The sequence below is a fragment of the Hyla sarda genome, chromosome 4, assembly GCF_029499605.1.
Source record: "Hyla sarda isolate aHylSar1 chromosome 4, aHylSar1.hap1, whole genome shotgun sequence".
NCBI lineage: Eukaryota > Metazoa > Chordata > Amphibia > Anura > Hylidae > Hyla > Hyla sarda.
The window spans coordinates 408330488-408353340 of NC_079192.1; the positions used below are offsets into that span (position 1 = coordinate 408330488).

At 43.5% G+C, this 22853-nt stretch overlaps 1 protein-coding gene across 7 annotated transcripts in view; it reads right to left on the minus strand.

Moving 5' to 3' along the window:
- Positions 1-22853, minus strand: part of ITPR2 (inositol 1,4,5-trisphosphate receptor type 2) — a 301374-nt gene that overhangs the window by 228622 nt on the left and 49899 nt on the right. For 6 of the 7 annotated variants that reach the window (XM_056517619.1, XM_056517614.1, XM_056517618.1 and 3 more), the window contains exon 2: positions 16872-16942. In XM_056517619.1, coding sequence (XP_056373594.1) covers positions 16872-16942 — 71 coding nt within the window. Of the gene's footprint in view, positions 1-16871; positions 16943-17247; positions 17292-22853 lie in introns of those variants that run through there. The other variant, XM_056517617.1, reaches the window with a different exon arrangement.

A 22853-nucleotide genomic window follows, 5' to 3' on the forward strand; every position in this document is an offset into this window, starting at 1 on the left:
GTATATTTATGAATAATTTTGTGCAATTTTTTTACATTTTTTTTCCCCGCTGTTTGCGCTCACTCATCCCTTTCGTATTTAGGCACTTGCAGAGTCCGCGACTTAGTGTGCACACTGATTCTGTGCATCCATTATCTGCGTATAAATACATTTTTTGTACGCCAAAAATTGTGCAAGCATGCTGCGCTCTCTGGGTGGTGTAGAATGTGGTACGTTTGTTGTCCGGGCATGCTGGGAGTTGTAGTTTTGCAAGAGCTGGAGCCGCACTGGTTGGGAAAGATTACCTTATGCGAAGTGAGTGCCTAAACGTGAAGAGCATATGGTCACCACTAGGGGGAGCTCTCCACATACTGATTCTACTGGATATGTCCCCCAACCTAGACTCTTTCCAGCGGTTGCAAAACTACAAGTCCCAGCATGTCCGGACAGCCAAGGGCTGTCCAGGCATGCTGGGAGTTGTAGTTTTGCAAGAGCTGGAGGCACTCTAGTTGGGAAACACTGCCTTGTGTAAAGTGGATGTTTAAACAGGAAAAGCATGTTGTCACCACTAGGGGGAGCTAAACGCATACTGATCATACATTTAACTAAATAATAACATAGTATCCAGTAAGCCCCATCTCATGCTGGGAGTTGTAGTTTTGCAAGAGATGGAGGCGCTATTTGGGAAAGATTACCTTATACAAACTGAATGCCTGAACGTGAAGAGCATATGGTCACCACTAGGGGGAGCTCACTGCATACTGATCATACCATAAACTCCATAATAACACAGTATGCGGTAACAGCTGGAGGTGCACTGGTTGGGAAACACTGCTTCATGTCTTTCTGAGATAGGTCTCTGTGTATAGAGCAGCGTTTCTCAAAACTGTGGCAGAACTACAACTCCCAGCATAACCTTAGACCATATCTATATCCTGGACAGCCTTAAAGGGGTTATCCAAGAAAAAAAAAAACGTTTTATATATCTCAACTGGCTCCAGAAAGTTAAACAAATTTGTAAATTACTTCTTTAAAAAAAAATCTTAATCCTTTCAGTACTTATGAGCTGCTGAAGTTGAGTTGTTCTTTTCTGTCTAAGTGCTCTCTGATGACACCTGTCTCGGGAACTGTCCAGAGTAGAAGCAAATCCCCATAGCAAACCTCTTCTACTCTGTGCAGTTCCCAAGACAGACAGAGATGTCAGCAGAGAGCACTGTTGCCAGACACAAAAGAACAACTCAACTTCAGCAGCTGATAACTATTGGAAGGATTAAGATTTTTTTAATCGAAGTAATTTATAAATCTGTTTAACTTTCTGGAGCCAATTCATGTTTTTTTTCTGGAAGACTCTTTCCAGCGGTTGCAAAACTACAACTCCCAGCATGCCCAGACAGCCATTGGCTGTCTGGGCATGCTGGGGGTTGTAGTTTTGCAACAGCTGGAGGCACACTGTTTGGGAAACACCGAATTAGGCGAGGATGTATAACCAGATTATTTCGGTATTGTCGCTTCAGTTGTCATAGAAGCGACCAGAATGGCGCCGGTTTCCTCCGGAAGAAAAGTCAGGATACAATAAAATTATATCGTAAGGAACAGGAAAGGCATTTCCTCCTTAAGACCTAAGGAACGAAATTTAAAGGGGAAGCGACATGGTCTGTTAAAGCATACCTTTATCCTGCTGCTCACTCATTCTTACATCCACTGCTCAAGAATGGGCATGTCCGAGGTAAGCACAGAACCCGCCCTCACTCACCATGCATTCACTTCCTCCCTGCTGAGTCTGCTGTGCTGTGCTGGGTTTCACTGCAGGCTGCTCTGTAACCCCCTTTTCTCTGTTTTCAAACAGGGGTCTGACAGAACAGGAGTGAGCACAGAGAAGTTCTAGTCCCGCCCTCACTTCCTGGACTTTGTCCCAGCCTGTGCTGCAGCTGGGACAATGATAATGCGGCATGTTCTGGATGTTATGGGGACCCCTAGTGGTCTTTTTTTCATAAGCCATGATTTCTATAAAAAGGAGATCAAAAATGTTTATGAAGTATTTTAGAAAGGTTAAAGGGGTACTCTGGTGGAAAACTATTTTTTTTTTCTAAGCAACTAGTGGCAGAAAGTTATACAGATTTGTAAATTACTTCTATATTAAAAAAAATGTATCCTTCCAGTACTTATCAGCTGCTGAAGTTGAGTTGTTCTTTTTCTGTCTGCCAAAAGTGTTCTCTACTGCCACCTCTGTCCATGTCAGGAACTGTCCAGAGCAGGAGAGGTTTGCTATGGAGATTTGCTCCTACTCTGGACAGTTCATGACACGGACAGTGGTGACGCCAGAGAGCACAACTTCCTGTGGAGCATACAGCAGCTGATAGGTACTGGAAGGATTAAGATTTTTATATAGAAGTAATTTACATATCTGTATGACTTTCTGCCACTAGCTGATTAGAATTTTTTTTTTCCACCAGAGTACCCCTTTAATATAAGGGAGCTCTTTTTTGGCGCTGTGATCTGTTTTCGTTTAGATAGGACTTTTTGATCATTTTTTTTATTTTGTAAATTTTTTTGTTATATATTAAGTGACAAAAAGCAGCAATTTCGGACTTTTTTTTTAACGTTATGTGTACTCCATTGACCGGGCAGTTTCAGTAACATTATAGTTTAATAGTTGGGACATTTCCGCACGCGGCGATACCACATATGTTTGTTTATTTTTGTTTACATTATTTTATTTAAAAACATGGCAAAAGGGGGGAGGTTCAAACTTTTATTAGGGGAGGGGCTTATTTAAATTTATTAACACTTTTTAAAAAGTTATTTTATTTACACTTTTTTAGTCCCCATAGATGACTATTACATAGAATCTTTAGATTGCATACACTGAACAATGCTGTGGATAAGTGTTATCAGCACTGATCACATGGTAAGGAGGCAGGTAGGGATCCTCTGGCCTCCATCTCTGCTGATCGGCACCCCGTGATCACCCCATGGAGGTCCCAATCAGCCCCCCTGATCCAATGCCAAATGAATTTCAGCATTTTTAGATGCCGCGATTAAATACTTTGACTTTGATTATCTAAAGTGAAGGTGCCGGACATCGGGTCTGAAGCAAACTTACTTCCCTGGTAAGTATTATTGGGGCACTCAACGTATATCCTTAAGGTGTTAATGGGGTCCTCTGGTTTAAAAAACTTAATTTTATTTAACCTACTAGAGAATTCTGAGTTTAAAGGGGTACTCCACTGCCCCAGCGTCCAGAACATTTTGTTCCGAACGCAGGGTGCGGGCTGCGGGGGTCGTGACGTCACGGCCACGCCCCCGTGATGTCATGTAACGCCCCCTCAGTGCAAGTCTATGGGAGGGGGCGTGGCAGTTGTAAGGTTGTGACGTCACGGCCACGCCCCCTCGTGAAGTCACGCAACGCCCCCTCAGTGCAAGTCTATGGGAGGGGGCGTGGCAGCCGTCACGCCCCCTCCCATAGACTTGCACTGAGAGGGCGTTGTGTGACATCACAAGGGGCGTGGCCGTGACATCACGACCCCCGCAGCCCGCACCCAGTGTCCGGAACAAAATGTTCCGGACGCTGGGGCAAGTGGAGTACCCCTTTAAAGACGGAGGGGTTCCTCTGTTCAGAGTCCCCTGTCCTCCATCACAAAAACAATCCATAATATGTAATGCCTAATTTCCCCTGTGGTGGCGCTGCAGGAAAACTGAACACTTAAAGGGGGTTTCCAATCTTATTAAAGGAAATGTATCACCCTATCCTAGATTTTCGTTATACTGAAACACGTTTTAATTTTGGATCTTTTTCCATTGTCATTTTTATTTATTTCATTTTTTTGTACCTTATTATGGGGGCAGCTATCTTGCTGTTTTTTTATTTTTTTTGAGATGTTTTTTTTTTTCATTTAGAGATGTTACAGCAGGCCCCATAGATAACAACAGTCTGCAGCTGTCCCACTCACAAGAAGGGCATGCTCTGTGACCTTTGAAGAGGAGGGGGAGGCTGAGCTGTGAGCTTCATTTATTACCGTGACATGTATGAGTTGTCCAAAGCAAATAACCCCTTTAAAGGGGAATTCCGGGGGTAAACAAAAAAAACTCCTGTGGATAGGGGATAAGTGTCTGAGCGCGGAGGGGGAGGAGAGGCTAAGGGGGTCCGACCACTGGGACCCCACGATCTCCTAATCTAAACATTTAGATGCTTCTTCCCTGATCACTCCGGCGGCCAATATGGAGATGAAATTGTGTAACGGCCCACTCAACCAATCATGGGCTGAGACAAAACCCCACCTCAGCTGGTGATTGGCTGAGCACTCCCTTCCCTTCTGCTGGTCTCCGAGGGAGGGGGCAAGAGCGCCTCAACCAGTGATTGGTCGAGTGGGCCGTTACACAATTTCATCTACAAAGTTGGCCGCCGCAGCGATCAGGGAAGAAGCATCTAAATCAGTGGTCTTCAACCTACAGACCACCAGATGTTGCAAAACTACAACTCCCAGCATGCCCGGACAGCCGTTGGCTGTCCGGGCATGCTGGGAGTTGTAGTTTTGCAACATCTGGAGGTCCACAGGTTGAAGACCACTGATCTAAATGGTTAGTTCAGCGGCCCGTACATTAGATCTTGGGGGTCCCAGTGGTTGGACCCCCCCAGCCTCTACCCCACCTCATGGTGAGAGCCAGGCCCGTACATTAGATAGCAGGAAGTCCCAGTGATCAGGCATTCATCCCCATAGTACCCCCCAAAAAACTGAATTCTTCACTCTGAAAAATTCCTTTTAAAGGGGTACTCCGGTGGAGAACTTTTTTTTTTTTTATCAACTGGTGCCAGAAAATTTAACAGATTTGTAAATTACTTCTATTAAAAATGTTTTAATCCCTCCAGTACTTATTAGCTGCTGAATACTACAGAGGGAATTCTTTTCGTTTTGCACCACAGAGCTCTCTGCTGACATCACAAGCCCAGTGCTCTCTGCTGACATCTCTGTCCATTTTAAAGGGGTACTCCCATGGAAAACTTTTTTTTTTTTTTTTATCAACTGGTGCCAGAAAATTTAACAGATTTGTAAATTACTTCTATTAAAAATGTTTTAATCCCTCCAGTACTTATTAGCTGCTGAATACCACAGAGGAAATTCTTTTCTTTTTGGACCACAAAGCTCTCTGCTGAAATCACGAGCACAGTGCTCTCTACTGACATCATGACCACAGTGCTCTCTGCTGACATCTCTGTCCATTTTAAAGGGGTACTCCCGTAGAAAACTTTTTTTTTTTTTTTTTTTTTTTAAATCAACTGGTGCCAGAAAGTTAAACAGATTTGTAAATCACTTCTATTAAAAAATCTTAATCCTTCCAGTACTTTTTAGGGTCTGTATACTAAAGAGAAATCCAAAAAGCAATGCATTTCCTGTGATGTCCTGACCACAGTGCTCTCTGATGATCTCTGCTGCCCATTTTAGGAACTGGAGAAAATCCCCATAGCAAACATATGCTTCTCTGGACAGTTCCTAAAATGGACAGCAGAGGTCGGCAGAGAGCACTGTGGTCAGGACATCACAGGAAATGCATTGCTTTTTGGATTTCTCTTTAATATACAGCCCCTAAAAAGTACTGGAAGGATTAAGATTTTTTAATAGAAGTGATTTACAAATCTGTTAAACTTTCTGGCACCAGATGAATTAAACAAAAAAAGTTTTCCACGAGAGCACCCCTTTAAGAACTGTCCAGAGTAGGAGAAAATCCCCATAGAAAACATATGCTGCTCTGGACAGTTCCTAAAATGGCCAGAGATGTCAACAGAGAGCACTGTGCTCGTGATGTACGCAGAAAGATCTGTGTTCTAAAAAGAAAATCATTTCCTTTGTAGTATTCAGCAGCTAATAAGTACTGGAAGGATTAAGATTTTTTAATAGAAGTAATTTACATATCTGTTTAACTTTCTGGCACCAGATTATTTAAAAAATTAAAAATAAAAGTTTTCCACCGGAGTACCCCTTTAATAAGAAAAATAAAAGAATAATACTTTAGATAACAGATCCTATGATATTCCACTACCTCAGTGATCAGCTGTGATCAGAGGGGAAGCCTGACAGTAAGTGTTCAATTTCTCCACAGCACCGCCACAGGTGAAATGAAGTGTTACACACTTCTCTCTGAAATCAATGTAAGGCTGGGTTCACATCATGTTTTTGTCATACTGTTTTCAATCAGTTTTTCTAAAGAAACCGTACGGCAAAAAAACGGATGGAACCGTATGGGAAAAAGTAAACCGTATGAGTTTTTAAACTGTATACTGTTTTTTATAGTGCATACAGTTCCGTCTGTTTTTTTTTTATTTTTATTTTTTTAAACCATACGTTTTTGATAATTTTGTCCAATTTTAATGGGAGGGGTGTTGGGTGGGGACTTTAAAATGCAAATGCGCATGTGCAAAGTAAAAACCGTATACGGTTTCCCATATGGAACTGTATACATGTGTGTTTCCCATTGATGTCCATGTGAAAAAAAACGTATGCGGTTGCAGTACGGTTTTTAAATGTTTATTTTTTTTTAACATGGACGTCAATGGGAAACGCACATGTATACGGTTTTTACTTTGCACATGCGCATTTGCATTTTAAAGTCCCCACCCAACACCCCTCCCACTAAAAATGGACAATATTATCAAAAACGTATGGGGTTTTTTTCTATAAAAACTGACGGAACTGTATGCACTTTTAAAAACAGTACAGTGGCCCCCGACATACGATCATTTCAACATACGATCATTTCAACATATGATCACTCTCAGAGGCCATCGCATGTTGAACAGCAAGGGAATAGAGAGGGCGCTACCTAGCGCATTACCGCTAAAAACAAGGGTGAACAGAGGTAATTACAATGCTCACCCAGAATGTTACACTCGCCAATTAGAGATGAGCGAACTTACAGTAAATTCGATTCGTCACGAACTTCTCGGCTCGGCAGTTGATGACTTTTCCTGCGTAAATTAGTTCAGCCTTCAGGTGCTCCGGTGGGCTGGAAAAGGGGGATACAGTCCTAGTCTCCTAGGACTGTATCCACCTTTTCCAGCCCACCGGAGCACCGGAAAGCTGAACTAATTTATGCAGGAAAAGTCATCAACTGCCGAGCCGAGAAGTTCGTGACGAATCGAATTTACTGTAAGTTCGCTCATCTCTAGTAACAATGGAAAAGGGCTTGTGTGTAAGTATGCCGGCAGCCGGTCCACCTTCGAACAGATGCACAAAGAAACAAGGAGGTGGCGGACATCAAGAGGCGCTGGACACACTCGGAGGGTAAAATCCACTTTAATCACCCATCATGCAATGCGTTTCACAGATTATCTGCTTCATCAGGCATCCTGATGAAGCAGATAATCTGTGAAACGCGTTGCATGATCGCATGTTGAAGGCAGCATCAACATACGATGCTTTTGTATGTCGGGGCCATCGCATAAACGGCTATCCGGCAGCGCAGACTGCTTCAGCTGCCACCGGATAGCCGTGTACGGTGCCCCGTGTGGTCCGCTGACGATCACTTACCTGTCCTCGGGGCTCCGGCTCGTCCTCTTCGGGATCCCCTGCATCGTCGGCGCTCTCCATCGTCATCATCACGTCATGCGTACGCCGTCCCGTCATCCTATAGTAGCGCCGTGCGTAGCGACGTGATGGCAGCGACGGAGAGCGAGGATGCCGGGGAAGCAGAGGCCTTGCTGGAGCGTCGGGGACACCCCGGGGACGCGGCGACAGTGATGGACGGCGACATCCCGGGCAGCGGTGACGAGCAGTGACGGTCCGGAGTGGCGGGGACAGGTGAGTACAACTTCCTCTAACAGTGGTCTACAACCTGCGGACCTCCAGATGTTGCAAAACTACAACACCCAGCATGCCCGGACAGCCGTTGGCTGTCCGGGCATGCTGGGTGTTGTAGTTTTGCAACATCTGGAGGTCCGCAGGTTGTAGACCACTGTCCTATACTTTACATCGCACGGATCCCTCAACATGCGATGGTTTCAACAAGCGATGGTCCATTTGGAACGGATTACCATCGTATGTTGAGGGACCGCTGTATACAGTTTAAAAAACGCATACGGTTTACTTTTTCCCATACTGTTCCATCAGTTTTTTTGCCATACGGTTTTTGTTAGAAAAACGGATTGAAAACAGTATTGAAAACTCATACTTGGTGAGGTCCTGGCCCAAGAGCTTACACTCTAAAGGACGGGAATTGTCCTGACACAAGTGTAATGTCCACCGCGCAGCCTATCATCCAGTAAATGCTTTATAATTCTATTGTTCGCTCCTAATCCTGAATAAACACCTGAATGGAGCCGCCGCCGTATCGGCATCTAGATAAAGGATATTTGTATTACCGTATATACTCGAGTATAAGCCGAGTTTTATAGCACAATTTTTCATGCTGAAAACACCCCCCTCGGCTTATACTCGAGTGAACTCTCCGCCCTCAGTGGTCTTCAACCTGCGGACCTCCAGATGTTTCAAAACTACAACTCCCAGCATGCCCGGACAGCCATCGGCTGTCCGGGCATGCTGGGAGTTGTAGTTTTGAAACATCTGGAGGTCCGCAGATTGAAGACCACTGCCCAGGCCTACGTCATCATCCAGCCCCCCCTCCTCCCTTTAGTTTTGTATTCACCTCCGCTCGGCGGGACGTTCGGGTGAGCTGGTCCGGGCCAACTGTGCTGCAGGGACCGTCCGGTGGGGAGGGATAGTCGTTCCGGGCTGTCCATCTTAACCGGGTGGGCCTCTTCTCCGCGCTTCGCGCCCGGCCCTGGAATAATGACGTTGCCTTGACGACAACGCACAGGGACGCAACGTCCCTGTGCTTCATCGTCAAGGCAACGTCATTATTCCGGGGCCGGGCGCGAAGCGCGGAGAAGAGGCCCACCCGGTGAAAATGGACAGCCCGGAACGGGGGGATGATGGGGGGATGATGACAGGGGGATGATGTATTTCCCACTCTAGGCTTATAGTCGAGTCAATAACTTTTCCTGGGTTTTTGGGGTGAAATTAGGGGCCTCAGCTTATATTCGGGTCGGCTTATACTCGAGTATATACGGTATACACCTGTTCAATCCCCGGGTCACATACCCAGGCCCCGGTGCCGCAGGGAGATCTGACATCATGAATCCTTAAAGGGGTCCTCTGGTGAATTTTTATTTATTTTATTTTTTTAAATCAACTGGTGCCAGAAAATTAAACAGATTTGCAAATTACTTCTATTTAAAAAATCTTAATCCTTCCAGTACTTATCAGCTGCTGTAATGCTCCAGAGGAAGTTGTATAGTTCGTTCCAGACTGACCACAGTGCTCTCTGCTGACACCTCTGTCCGTGTCAGGAACTGTCCAGAGCAAGAGAGGTTTTCTATAGGGATTTGGTTCTTACTCTGGACAGTTCCTGACACGGACAGAGGTGTCAGCAGAGAGCACTGGGGTCAGACTGGAAAAAACTACACAACTTCCTGTGGAGCATACAGCAGCTCGTAAGTACTGGAAGGATTAAGATTAAGATAAGTACTGAAAGGATTAAGAAATACAGTAGAAGCAATTTACAAATCTGTTTAACTTTCTGGCACCAGTTGATTTAAGAAAAATAAATAAATAATTTAAAGGGGTACTCCGGTAGAAAACTTTTTTTTTTTTTTTTTTTAAATCAGCTGGTGCCAGAAAGTTAAACAGATTTGTAAATGACTTCTATTAAAAAAAATCTTAATCCTTCCTGTACTTATTAGCTGCTGAATACTACAGAGGAAATTATTTTCTTTTTGGAACACAGAGCTCTCTGCTGACATCATGACCACAATGCTCTCTGCTGACATCTCTGTCCATTTTAGGAACTGTCCAGAGCAGCATATGTTTTCTATGTTGATTTTCTCCTACTCTGGACAGTTCTTAAAATGGACAGAGATGTCAGCAGAGAGCACTGTGCTCGTGATGTCAGCAGAGAGCTCTGTGTTTCAAAAAGAAAAGAATTTCCTCTGTAGTATTGAGCAGCTAATAAGCACTGGGAGGATTAAGATTTTTGAATAGAAGTAATTTACGAATCTGTTTAACTTTCTGGATTAAAAAAATAAATAAAAGTTTTCCACCGGAGTACCCCCTTAAGCTTCTGCTCTGCCTTTCCCCATACTTTACAGTGCAGTTTCTCTTTTTATATTGACTACTTTTTAGCTCTGCAAAAAAAAAAATGTTTTCCACCGGAGTACCCCTTTAATGAAGCCATTCCAGGAAATGTTTCCTATAGGGAGGTCCCCCAGCTCGTCCCCTGCACTCAGAGCTGCATCATCTATTGGGGTCTCCATCTGCTCTATGATCATTGTGATTCTATGTCTCTCCCCCCATGCTTTACACTGCAGCTGTTCTAACTCTTCCTACTTTAAAGGGGTACTCCGGTAGAATTTTTTTTTTGCGTGCACTCACCGCTCAGCGGAGACAACTCGGCATGGGGGTCCGGTCCACGGAAAGCTGGATCACAGCATCGGTACAGTTTGATGGGCGCTCGGAGGCTACGCCGGCTGTTTCACACGTGTGTGCGCGCTTCTTCCGGCCTTCTTCCGGCCTCCTTCCGCCGGCGTAGCCTCCGAGCGCCCATCAACCTGCACCGATGCCGAGTTGTCTCCGCTGAGCGGTGAGTGCACGTACGTGCCTTTGTTGTTAAAGATTCGTAAATGACTTCTATTAAAAAAATCTTTACCCTTCCAGTACTTTTTAGCAGCTGTGTGCTACAGAGGAAATTCTTTTCTTTTTCAATTTCTTTTTTGTCTTGTCCACAGTGCTCTCTGCTGACACCTCTGTCCATGTCAGGAAGTGTCCAGAGCAGGATAGGTTTGCTATGGGGATTTTCTTCTGCTCTGGGGACAGTTCCTGATACGGGCATCCGGTGTCAGCAGAGAGCACTGTGGACAAGTCGAAAAACATTTTTTTTTTTAAAAAGAACAGAATTTCCTCTGTAGCATACAGCTGCTAAAAAGTACTGGAAGGATCAAGATTTTTTTTTTTTTTTTTTTTTTTTTTAATAGAAGTAATTTACATATCTGCTTAACTTTCTAGCAACAGTTGATTTAAAAAAAAATTTAGTTTTTCACAGGAGTACATCTTTAATGCAGTTTTTTTATTTTTATATTGACTTCCTTTTAGTCAATATAAAAAGAAAAACTGCACTGTAAAGTAGGGTGAAAGGCAGAGCAGCAGCTTAAAGGGGTAATCCTGTGAAAAACTTTTTATTTTTTATTTTAAATCAACTGGTGCCAGAAAGTTAAACAGATTTGTATATTACTTCTATGAAAAAAACTTAATCCTTACAGTACTTATCAGCTGCTGTATGCTCCACAAAAAGTTATTTTCTTTTAAAATGTATTTTCTGTGTGACCACAGTGCTCTCTGCTGACACCTCTGTCTGTCTCAGGAACTGTCTGCTTCACTAGGGCTCAGCTATGATAAGGGGCTCACACATAACCACACACACTGTCTATTGTACTTCGGTGGAAAACTAGTTTTTTAAAAACCAACTGGTGCCAGAAACAGATTTGTAAATTACTTCTATGTAAAAATCTTAATCCTTCCAGTACCTATCAGCTGCTGTATGCTCCAGAAGAAGTTTTGTAGTTCTTTCCAGTCTGACTGAGTGCTCTCTGCTGTCACCTCTTTCCATGTCAGGAACTGTCCAGAGCAGCATATGTTTGCTATGGGGATCTGCTTGTACTCTGGACAGTTCCTGACATGGACAGAGGTGTCAGCAGGGAGCACTGTGGTCAGACAGAAAAAAAAAATTCAAAAAGAAAATAACTTCCTCTGTAGCATAGAGCAGCTGATAATTACTTTAAGGATTAAGATTTTTAAATAAAAGTAATTTACAAATCTATTAAACATTTTGGCACCAGTTGATTTAAAAAAAAAATATTTTCCAGGGGAGTACCCCTTTAAAGGGGTACTCTGACGCTTAGACATCTTATCCCCTATCCAAAGGATAGGGGATAAGATGCCTGATCGCGGGGGGTCCAGCTGCTGGGGACCCCCGTGATCTTCCACGCTGCACCCCGTTAGAATGAGTCCCCGGAGCATGTTCACTCCGGGTCTGATTACTGGCGATCACGGGGACGGAGCATAGTGATGTCACGGCTCCGCCCCATGTGACATCACGCTCCGCCCCCTCAATGAAAGCCTATGGGAGGAGGCGTGACAGCTGTAACGCCCCTCCAATAGACTTGCATTGAGGGGGCGGAGCGTGACGTCACACGGGGGCGGAGCCGTGACGTCACTATGCTCCGTCCTCGTGGTCGAGATGGTCTCAGCCTGAGGACCTCCAGCGGTTCCGGAAGCCTGGTAGATCCCCAGCGGCGGGACCCCCGCGATCTGACATCTTATCCCCATTGGATAGTGGATAAGATGTCTAGGGGCGGAGGACCCCTTTAAGGTAGTCCGATATCTACACTACACTGGCTCTAGGTACTTCCCTGCCGTTCTCCATGCTTTACACTGCAGTTTTCTTTCTAATGACTCCAAGCTCAACACATGAGGCTTCGGTAACCCATAAATTTGAGATCAGCAATAAAAAGTCAAAATTCCCACTTAAAGGGGGAGATTGATCAAAACCTGTTGAGAGGAAAAGTTGCCCAGTTGCCCATAGTAACCAATCAGATCTCTTCTTTCATTTTTGAAAAGGCCTCTGCAAAATGAAAGCAGCGATCTGATTGGTTGCTATGGGCAACTGGGCAACTTTTCCTCTGGGCAGGTTTTGATAAATCTCCCCCAAAATGTTTACATATCACAGTTAAAGGGGTCGGAAGCTGAGATACGTGGTACAGTATGGTGATAAGGAGCAATGACCCATGTCTGGCTCGGATACGTCTTGTAGCCGATGGATTCCTGACGTCTCCGCCTTCTCCATGTTTTCATTCCGCTCCATCAGTCGGAGTGACAGCGCCGAAATCTATTTACTGAAAGTGTCAAATTATTTATCTGAACAAATTCACCTAAAAGCACAAAGTAAATAAATCACACAAAGAATCCCAGAGACTGTGACCCCGCACCGAAAAAGACAAGAAGAAACCAGAGGATTATAGAGTACAGGGCGTCTACAATAACAGAGAGACACTGAGGAACAACCCACCTGTACAACATACCTGGGAAACTGACTAAACAAGAGGGGAGGGGGGCAAAACATTTGTCAGAACTATAATTATACTCCAGAGCTGCACTCACTATTCTGCTGGTGAGGTCACTGTGTACATACATTACATTACTTATCCTGTACTGATCCTGAGTTATATCCTGTATTATACTCCAGAGCTGTACTCACTATTCTGCTGGTGAGGTCACTGTGTATATACATTACATTACTTATCCTGTACTGATCCTGAGTTATATCCTGTATTATACTCCAGAGCTGTACTCACTATTCTGCTGGTGAGGTCACTGTGTACATACATTACTGATCCTGAGTTATATCCTGTATTATACTCCAGAGCTGTACTCACTATTCTGCTGGTGAGGTCACTGTCTACATACATTACATTACTTATCCTGTACTGATCCTGAGTTATATCATGTATTATACTCCAGAGCTGTACTCACTATTCTGCTGGTGAGGTCACTGTGTACATACATTACATTACTGATCCTGAGTTATATCCTGTATTATACTCCAGAGCTGTACTCACTATTCTGCTGGTGAGGTCACTGTCTACATACATTACATTACTTATCCTGTACTGATCCGGAGTTATATCCTGTATTATACTCCAGAGCTGCACTCACTATTCTGCTGGTGAGGTCACTGTGTACATACATTACATTACTTATCCTGTACTGATCCTGAGTTATATCCTGTATTATACTGCAAAGCTGCAATCACTAGGTGTACATATATTGAATTACATTACCAGCAGAATAGTGAGTACAGCTCTGGAGTATAATACAGGATATAACTCAGGATCAGTACAGGATAAGTAATGTAATGTATGTACACAGTGACCTCACCAGCAGAATAGTGAGTACAGCTCTGGAGTATAATACAGGATATAACTCAGGATCAGTACAGGATAAGTAATGTAATGTATGTACACAGTGACCTCACCAGCAGAATAGTGAGTACAGCTCCGGAGTATAATACAGGATATAACTCGGGATCAGTACAGGATAAGTAATGTAATGTATGTACACAGTGACCTCACCAGCAGAATAGTGAGCACAGCTCTGGAGTATAATACAGGATATAACTCAGGATCAGTACAGGATAAGTAATGTAATGTATGTACACAGTGACCTCACCAGCAGAATAGTGAGTACATTGACCTTACAGGAGGTCACACAATGTATTGGGTTTGAAGCCCCAAATCCTCCAGGAGGTAATAATAAGAGGTGTCAGCGGCCCTCTTGACTTTCTGGTGTTGCTAATGACGTGATCTGCCGGTTGCCGTCTCCATGTTTGGCGTCTTGTTGATGGTTACTAGTCGGGCCGGTCGTGTAAGGTGCACACGGGCGTGCGAGAACACGCTGACAGCAATAACTCACAAGTCAGAGGAAGGAGTAACTCCAAGATAAGCAACTGTGACGGATGAACAGAAGAGAGGGCCTCAAAGGGTTAACACAACACAGCGTCTGACCAACAGTGCTGTGTCCTGTAAACAAAGATGGCCGCTACCACAACTCTGACATAAGACCAGTGTTTCCCAACCAGGGTGCCTCCAGCTGTTGCAAAACTACAACTCCCAGCATGCCCGGACAGCCTTCGGCTGTCCGGGCATGCTGGGAGTTGTAGTTTTGCAACAGCTGGAGGCACCCTGGTTGGGAAACACTGCATTAGACCACCTCACAAATGTATGTGCCCCCCCCCCCCCCCCCGATACCTCAGGCAAACCTGTCACACGAGGCCTCAGCCTCCCGCACCTCGTTGTATAACACGCACCGCACTGTACAAACATTGGGACCGTTCATTTACTAACATTCTCATCTCCATGACAACCAAACAATGGACAAATACCGCGTAACATTCCAAGCAATACTGCTAAATAATGCTTGTTTTTTTTTTTTTTTGGGCAATTCCAGTTAATCTTGTGAATATGAAAATCCCCACAAGATCTATCGTATTATAGTAGTTATATTCTTGTACATAGGGAGCAGTATTATAGTAGATATATTCTTGTATATAGGAGCAGTATTATAGTAGATATATTCTTGTATATAGGGGCAGTATAATAGTAGTTATATTCGTGTATATAGGAGCAGTATTATAGTAGTTATAGTCTTGTATATAGGAACAGTATTATAGTAGTTATATTCTTGTATATAGGAGCAGTATTATAGTAGATATATTCTTGTATATAGGAGCAGTATTATAGTAGTTATATTCTTGTATATAGGGGCAGTATTATAGTAGTTATATTCTTGTATATAGGAGCAGTATTATAGTAGTTATATTCTTGTATATAGGAGCAGTATTATAATAGTTATATTCTTGTATATAAGTAGCAGTATTATAGTAGTTATATTCTCGTATATAGGGAGCAGTATTATAGTAGTTATATTCTTGTATATAGGGGCAGTATTATAGTAGTTATATTCTTGTATATAGGGGCAGTATTATAGTAGTTATATTCTTGTATATAGGAGCAGTATTATAGTAGTTATATTCTTGTATATAGGAGCAGGATTATAGTAGTTATATTCTTGTATATAGGGGCAGTATTATAGTAGTTATATTCTTGTATATAGGGGCAGTATTATAGTAGTTATATTCTTGTATATAGGAGCAGCATTATAGTAGTTATATTCTTGTATATAGGAGCAGTATTATAGTAGTTATATTCTTGTATATAGGAGCAGTATTATAGTAGTTATATTCTTGTATATAGGAGGCAGTATTATAGTAGTTATATTCTTGTATATAGGAGGCAGTATTATAGTAGTTATATTCTTGTATATAGGAGCAGTATTATAGTAGTTATATTCTTGTATATAGGAGCAGTATTATAGTAGTTATATTCTCGTATATAGGGAGCAGTATTATAGTAGTTATATTCTTGTATATAGGGGCAGTATTATAGTAGTTATATTCTTGTATATAGGGGCAGTATTATAGTAGTTATATTCTTGTATATAGGAGCAGTATTATAGTAGTTATATTCTTGTATATAGGAGCAGTATTATAGTAGTTATAATCTTGTATATAGGAACAGTATTATAGTAGTTATATTCTTGTATATAAGTAGCAGTATTATAGTAGTTATATTCTTGTATATAGGAGCAGGATTATAGTAGTTATATTCTTGTATATAGGGGCAGTATTATAGTAGTTATATTCTTGTATATAGGGGCAGTATTATAGTAGTTATATTCTTGTATATAGGAGCAGCATTATAGTAGTTATATTCTTGTATATAGGAGCAGTATTATAGTAGTTATATTCTTGTATATAGGAGCAGTATTATAGTAGTTATATTCTTGTATATAGGAGGCAGTATTATAGTAGTTATATTCTTGTATATAGGAGGCAGTATTATAGTAGTTATATTCTTGTATATAGGAGCAGTATTATAGTAGTTATATTCTTGTATATAGGAGCAGTATTATAGTAGTTATATTCTTGTATATAAGTAGCAGTATTATAGTAGTTATATTCTTGTATATAAGTAGCAGTATTATAGTAGTTATATTCTTGTATATAGGAGCAGGATTATAGTAGTTATATTCTTGTATATAGGAGCAGGATTATAGTAGTTATATCCTTATATATAGGAGCAGTATTATAGTAGTTATATTCTTGTATATAGGAGCAGGATTATAGTAGTTATATTCTTGTATACAGTTGTTATATTCTTGTACATAGGGGTCAGTATAATAGTAAAATATTTGCAATATGAACTTTTTATCAGATACAGGCGCCATTCTTACCTCTGAATTTTTTGGGCGGGTTGGCCAGGTCTCCGGCTTCTGGGTGAACCACACATCTGTCATCCACCAATCTGGAGAAAGACAAACACAATGTGATATGTAAGGCGCTGCATACCGCTCAAATATTTACAAAGCAAAGAATGATGAGACGATAAGATGCCCTGACTAACACAAGGACTAAACATGGTGCAGGACCGGACAAGTGGAACCTGGGGAGCTGGGTCATTGGGTTCTTTAGTCCGACACCATATTGGGCCTGTCATTGTACCATAGTGGGCAGGCGGGCACTGCCAGTGAATGACAAAACTGTAACTTTCACACAGGCTACAAATATGTAATAAAAAGTGAGGATGTGATGGAGGCCGAGGCAGCGTACCTGACGTCTCCCATCTCTATGTCACTACAGTGAGGATCGTTCTCTGCTTCCTGTAATCGTGGAAATTATATTAACTCCACTTTATTACCCATAATGACCGATCAATGAGGTTCTGCAGCCCCGACAGAAGGAATTACAGGACAATGGCACTGTATGATGGAGGTAATGTGGCTGGTACTGTATGATGGAGGTAATGTGGCTGGTACTGTATGATGGAGGTAATGTGGCTGGTACTGTATGATGGAGGTAATGTGGCTGGTACTGTATGATGGAGGTAATGTGGCTGGTACTGTATGATGGAGGTAATGTGGCTGGTACTGTATGATGGAGGTAATGTGGCTGGTACTGTATGATGGAGGTAATGTGGCTGGTACTGTATGATGGAGGTAATGTGGCTGGTACTGTATGATGGAGGTAATGTGGCTGGTACTGTATGATGGAGGTAATGTGGCTGGTACTGTATGATGGGAGGTAATGTGACTGACACTGTATGATGGAGGTAATGTGGCTGGTACTGTATGATGGAGGTAATGTGGCTGGTACTGTATGATGGAGGTAATGTGGCTGGTACTGTATGATGGAGGTAATGTGGCTGGTACTGTATGATGGAGGTAATGTGGCTGGTACTGTATGATGGGAGGTAATGTGGCTGGTACTGTATGATGGGAGGTAATGTGGCTGGTACTGTATGATGGGAGGTAATGTGGCTGGTAGTGTATGATGGGAGGTAATGTGGCTGGTAGTGTATGATGGGAGGTAATGTGGCTGGTACTGTATGATGGGAGGTAATGTGGATGGTACTGTATGATGGGAGGTAATGTGGCCGGTACTGTATGATGGGAGGTAATGTGGCCGGTACTGTATGATGGGAGGTAATGTGGCCGGTACTGTATGATGGAGGTAATGTGGCCGGTACTGTATGATGGAGGTAATGTGGCCGGTACTGTATGATGGAGGTAATGTGGCCGGTACTGTATGATGGGAGGTAATGTGGCCGGTACTGTATGATGGGAGGTAATGTGGCTGGTACTGTATGATCGGAGGTAATGTGGCTGGTACTGTATGATGGAGGTAATGTGGCTGGTACTGTATGATGGGAGGTAATGTGGCTGGTACTGTATGATGGGAGATAATGTGGCTGGTACTGTATGATGGGAGGTAATGTGGCTGGTACTGTATGATGGAGGTAATGGGGCTGGTACTGTATGATGGAGGTAATGGGGCTGGTACTGTATGATGGAGGTAATGTGGCTGGTACTGTATGATCGGAGGTAATGTGGCTGGTACTGTATGATGGGAGGTAATGTGGCTGGTACTGTATGATGGAGGTAATGTGGCTGGTACTGTATGATGGAGGTAATGTGGCTGGTACTGTATGATGGGAGGTAATGTGGCTGGTACTGTATGATGGGAGGTAATGTGGCTGGTACTGTATGATGGGAGGTAATGTGGCTGGTACTGTATGATGGAGGTAATGTGGCTGGTACTGTATGATGGGAGGTAATGTGGCTGGTACTGTATGATGGGAGGTAATGTGGCTGGTACTGTATGATGGAGGTAATGTGGCTGGTACTGTATGATGGAGGTAATGTGGCTGGTACTGTATGATGAGGTAATGTGGCTGGTACTGTATGATGGAGGTAATGTGGCTGGTACTGTATGATGGAGGTAATGTGGCTGGTACTGTATGATGGGAGGTAATGTGGCTGGTACTGTATGATGGGAGGTAATGTGGCTGGTACTGTATGATGGGAGATAATGTGGCTGGTACTGTATGATGGAGGTAATGTGGCTGGTACTGTATGATGGAGGTAATGTGGCTGGTACTGTATGATGGAGGTAATGTGGCTGGTACTGTATGATGGAGGTAATGTGGCTGGTACTGTATGATGGGAGGTAATGTGGCTGGTACTGTATGATGGGAGGTAATGTGGCTGGTACTGTATGATGGAGGTAATGTGGCCGGTACTGTATGATGGAGGTAATGGGGCTGGTACTGTACGATGGAGGTAATGTGGCTGTTACTGTACGATGGAGGTAATGTGGCTGGTACTATATGATGGGAGGTAATGTGGCTGGTACTGTATGATGGGAGATAATGTGGCTGGTACTGTATGATGGGAGGTAATGTGGCTGGTACTGTATGATGGGAGGTAATGTGGCTGGTACTGTATGATGGAGGTAATGTGGCTGGTACTGTATGATGGGAGGTAATGTGGCTGGTACTGTATGATGGAGGTAATGTGGCTGGTACTGTATGATGGGAGGTAATGTGGCTGGTACTGTATGATGGAGGTAATGTGGCTGGTACTGTATGATGGAGGTAATGTGGCTGGTACTGTATGATGGGAGGTAATGTGGCTGGTACTGTATGATGGAGGTAATGTGGCTGGTACTGTATGATGGAGGTAATGTGGCTGGTACTGTATGATGGAGGTAATGTGGATGGTACTGTATGATGGGAGGTAATGTGGCTGGTACTGTATGATGGGAGGTAATGTGGCTGGTACTGTATGATGGGAGGTAATGTGGCTGGTACTGTATGATGGGAGGTAATGTGGCTGGTACTGTATGATGGAGGTAATGTGGCTGGTACTCTATGATGGGAGGTAATGTGGCTGGTACTGTATGATGGAGGTAATGTGGCTGGTACTGTATGATGGGAGGTAATGTGGCTGGTACTGTATGATGGGAGGTAATGTGGCTGGTACTGTATGATGGGAGATAATGTGGCTGGTACTGTATGATGGAGGTAATGTGGCTGGTACTGTATGATGGGAGGTAATGTGGCTGGTACTGTATGATGGAGGTAATGTGGCTGGTACTGTATGATGGGAGGTAATGTGGCTGGTACTGTATGATGGGAGGTAATGTGGCTGGTACTGTATGATGGGAGGTAATGTGGCTGGTACTGTATGATGGAGGTAATGTGGCTGGTACTGTATGATGGGAGGTAATGTGGCTGGTACTGTATGATGGAGGTAATGTGGCTGGTACTGTATGATGGGAGGTAATGTGGCTGGTACTGTATGATGGAGGTAATGTGGCTGGTACTGTATGATGGGAGGTAATGTGGCTGGTACTGTATGATGGGAGGTAATGTGGCTGGTACTGTATGATGGGAGGTAATGTGGCTGGTACTGTATGATCATGGAAGGTAATTATAATTCTGCACCCATCATAGATGCTGGATAAAGTAATATGGCCGCCGATTGCTATATCTACAACATATATGCACCAAAGCTACAAAAAAATTCCATGCAGTAAAATACCATAAAAAAGGTGCCAATAGTCATGCAGGCGCCCACATAAACAGCGGCGACCCGAGGTGGAGAAAACGTGAACTGCGGCCTCTGTCTGTCATACAGTCTTCATCACATAAGATGACGCGGTTCACACAGGAAACAAGACGGAAATGGCAGTTATACCGAAACTGCACGAAAATCTAGAGAACGGGTGTCAGCTCCTCAATATGATGTCCCCCGCACCAGAGGAAGGGGGGTGAAGAGCAGTCGGGTACGAGCTACAGAGCGCCGCACCATGATTCACACTCCCTTCAGTTTCGTTTAGCTTCATCACCAGTCATGGTAGACTCTCCATTACTCCTCATTTGTTCCTCACTTGCTCTTCATTTTTTCCTCACTTTCTCCTCGCCTGCTCCTCACTTGCTCCTCACCTGCTCCTAAATTACTCCTCACCTGCTCCTCACTTGTTCTTCACTTATTCCTCATTTGCTCCTCATTTGCTTCTCAAGTGTTCATTATTTTCTCCTCACCTGCTCCTCACTTGTTTCTCATGTGCTCCTTACTTGTTCCTTACTTGCTCCTAACTTGCTCCTCACTTGTTTCTCATGTGCTCCTTACTTGTTCCTTACTTTCTCCTCATCTGCTCCTCACTTGTTTCTCATGTGCTCCTCCCCTGCTCCTCACTTGTTCCTCACTTTCTCCTCACTTGTTCCTCACTTTCTCCTCACCTGCTCACCTGTTCCTCACCTGCTCCTCAATTGTTTCTCACTTACTCTTCACTTGCTCCTCACATGTTCCTCACCTGCTCAATTGTTTCTCACTTACTCTTCACTTGCTCCTCACATGTTCCTCACTTTCTCTTTACTTGCTCCTCACTTGTTCCTCAGTTTCTGATCACTTGCTCCTCAGTTTCTCCTCACTTGCTCCTCAGTTGCTCTTCATTTTCTCCTCAATTGTTCCTCACTTTCTCTTCACTTGCTCCTCACTTGTATCTTACTTTCTCCTCACTTGCTTCTCAGTTGCTCCTCAGTTGCTCCTCACTTTCTCTTCACTTGCTCCTCAGTTGCTCCTCACTTGCTCCTCAGTTACTCCTCACTTTCTCTTCACTTGCTCCTCACTTTTTTCTCACTTTCTCCTCATTTGCTCCTCACTTTTCTCCTCACTTGTTCTTCATTTGCTCCTCACTTGTTCATCACTTTCTCCTCACTTTCTCCTCACTTGCTCCTCACTTGTTTCTCACTTTCTCCTCACTTTCTCTTCATTTGCTCCTCAGTTGCTCCTCACTTGCTCTTCACTTGCTCTTCACTTTCTCCTCACTCTCCTCAGTTGCTCCTCACTTGCTCTTCACTTTCTCCTCACTTGCTCCTCACTTTCTCTTCATTTGCTCCTCATTTGCTCCTCAGTTGCTCCTCACTTGCTCTTCACTTTCTCCTCACTCGCTCTTCACTTTCTCCTCACTTGCTCTTCATCCTCAGACAAGAAATGTACAAAACAGCAGCAAAGACCTGTACTTTAACTTTGGGATGTCTATGAAATCTCATTAACAGCCTATACATATCAATGTAGTATAAGAAAGGCCCCAACCGATCAGAACAGCGAGGAAGGGATCACGGAGATGGTCGGATCTCACTGATCCTAAGGATAGGCCATCGGTAAATATTCCTGGAAAAGCTCTGTAAGGATGTCACCAAAGGGGACCCTCTAAAACTTATAATATGGTCTGTAAAGGCTTCGATCAGTCACATGACAGACCACTAAAAATGGCTGACGGACCCCAATAATACCTCATGAGGTCAGTGATGGTTTCAGTGAAATGACAGACCCCAAAAGGTGGCTGATAGGCCCCAATGACTTATAATGGGGTCAGTTATGGTTTCTATTAGTCATATGGCAGACCCCATAAAATGGCTGATGGACCCAATAATGTATAAGGGGGTCAGTCACGGGTTTTTATATCAGTCATGTGACAAACCTAAAATGGCACCTGATGGACCCAAATAACTCATAATGGGGTCAGTCAAGGTTCATGACTCGTGCTGTTGTGATGAAAACCACGACAAACCCCTGATGGCGGAGTAGACAGGGGCGGAACGCTCCTGTCTGCTCCGCCTAAAGGGGCTTGTCGTGGTTTTCGTCGCAACAGCACGAGTATCTGTATACTTACAGCAAGCAGTATGCACAGCTCTGGGGAGTAAAGGGGTTAAATTCATTTATTCAACATGGCGGCCCCTTTTATTATGTCAACAACTGCAGACAATGAGGTGTTGCCCATAGCAACCAAGAAGATTTCAGGCCTGAACAATAATCTGGTTGTCACGTGATCTCGTTCATAGACATCTGGGCAGTGTGACAAGCGTTCCC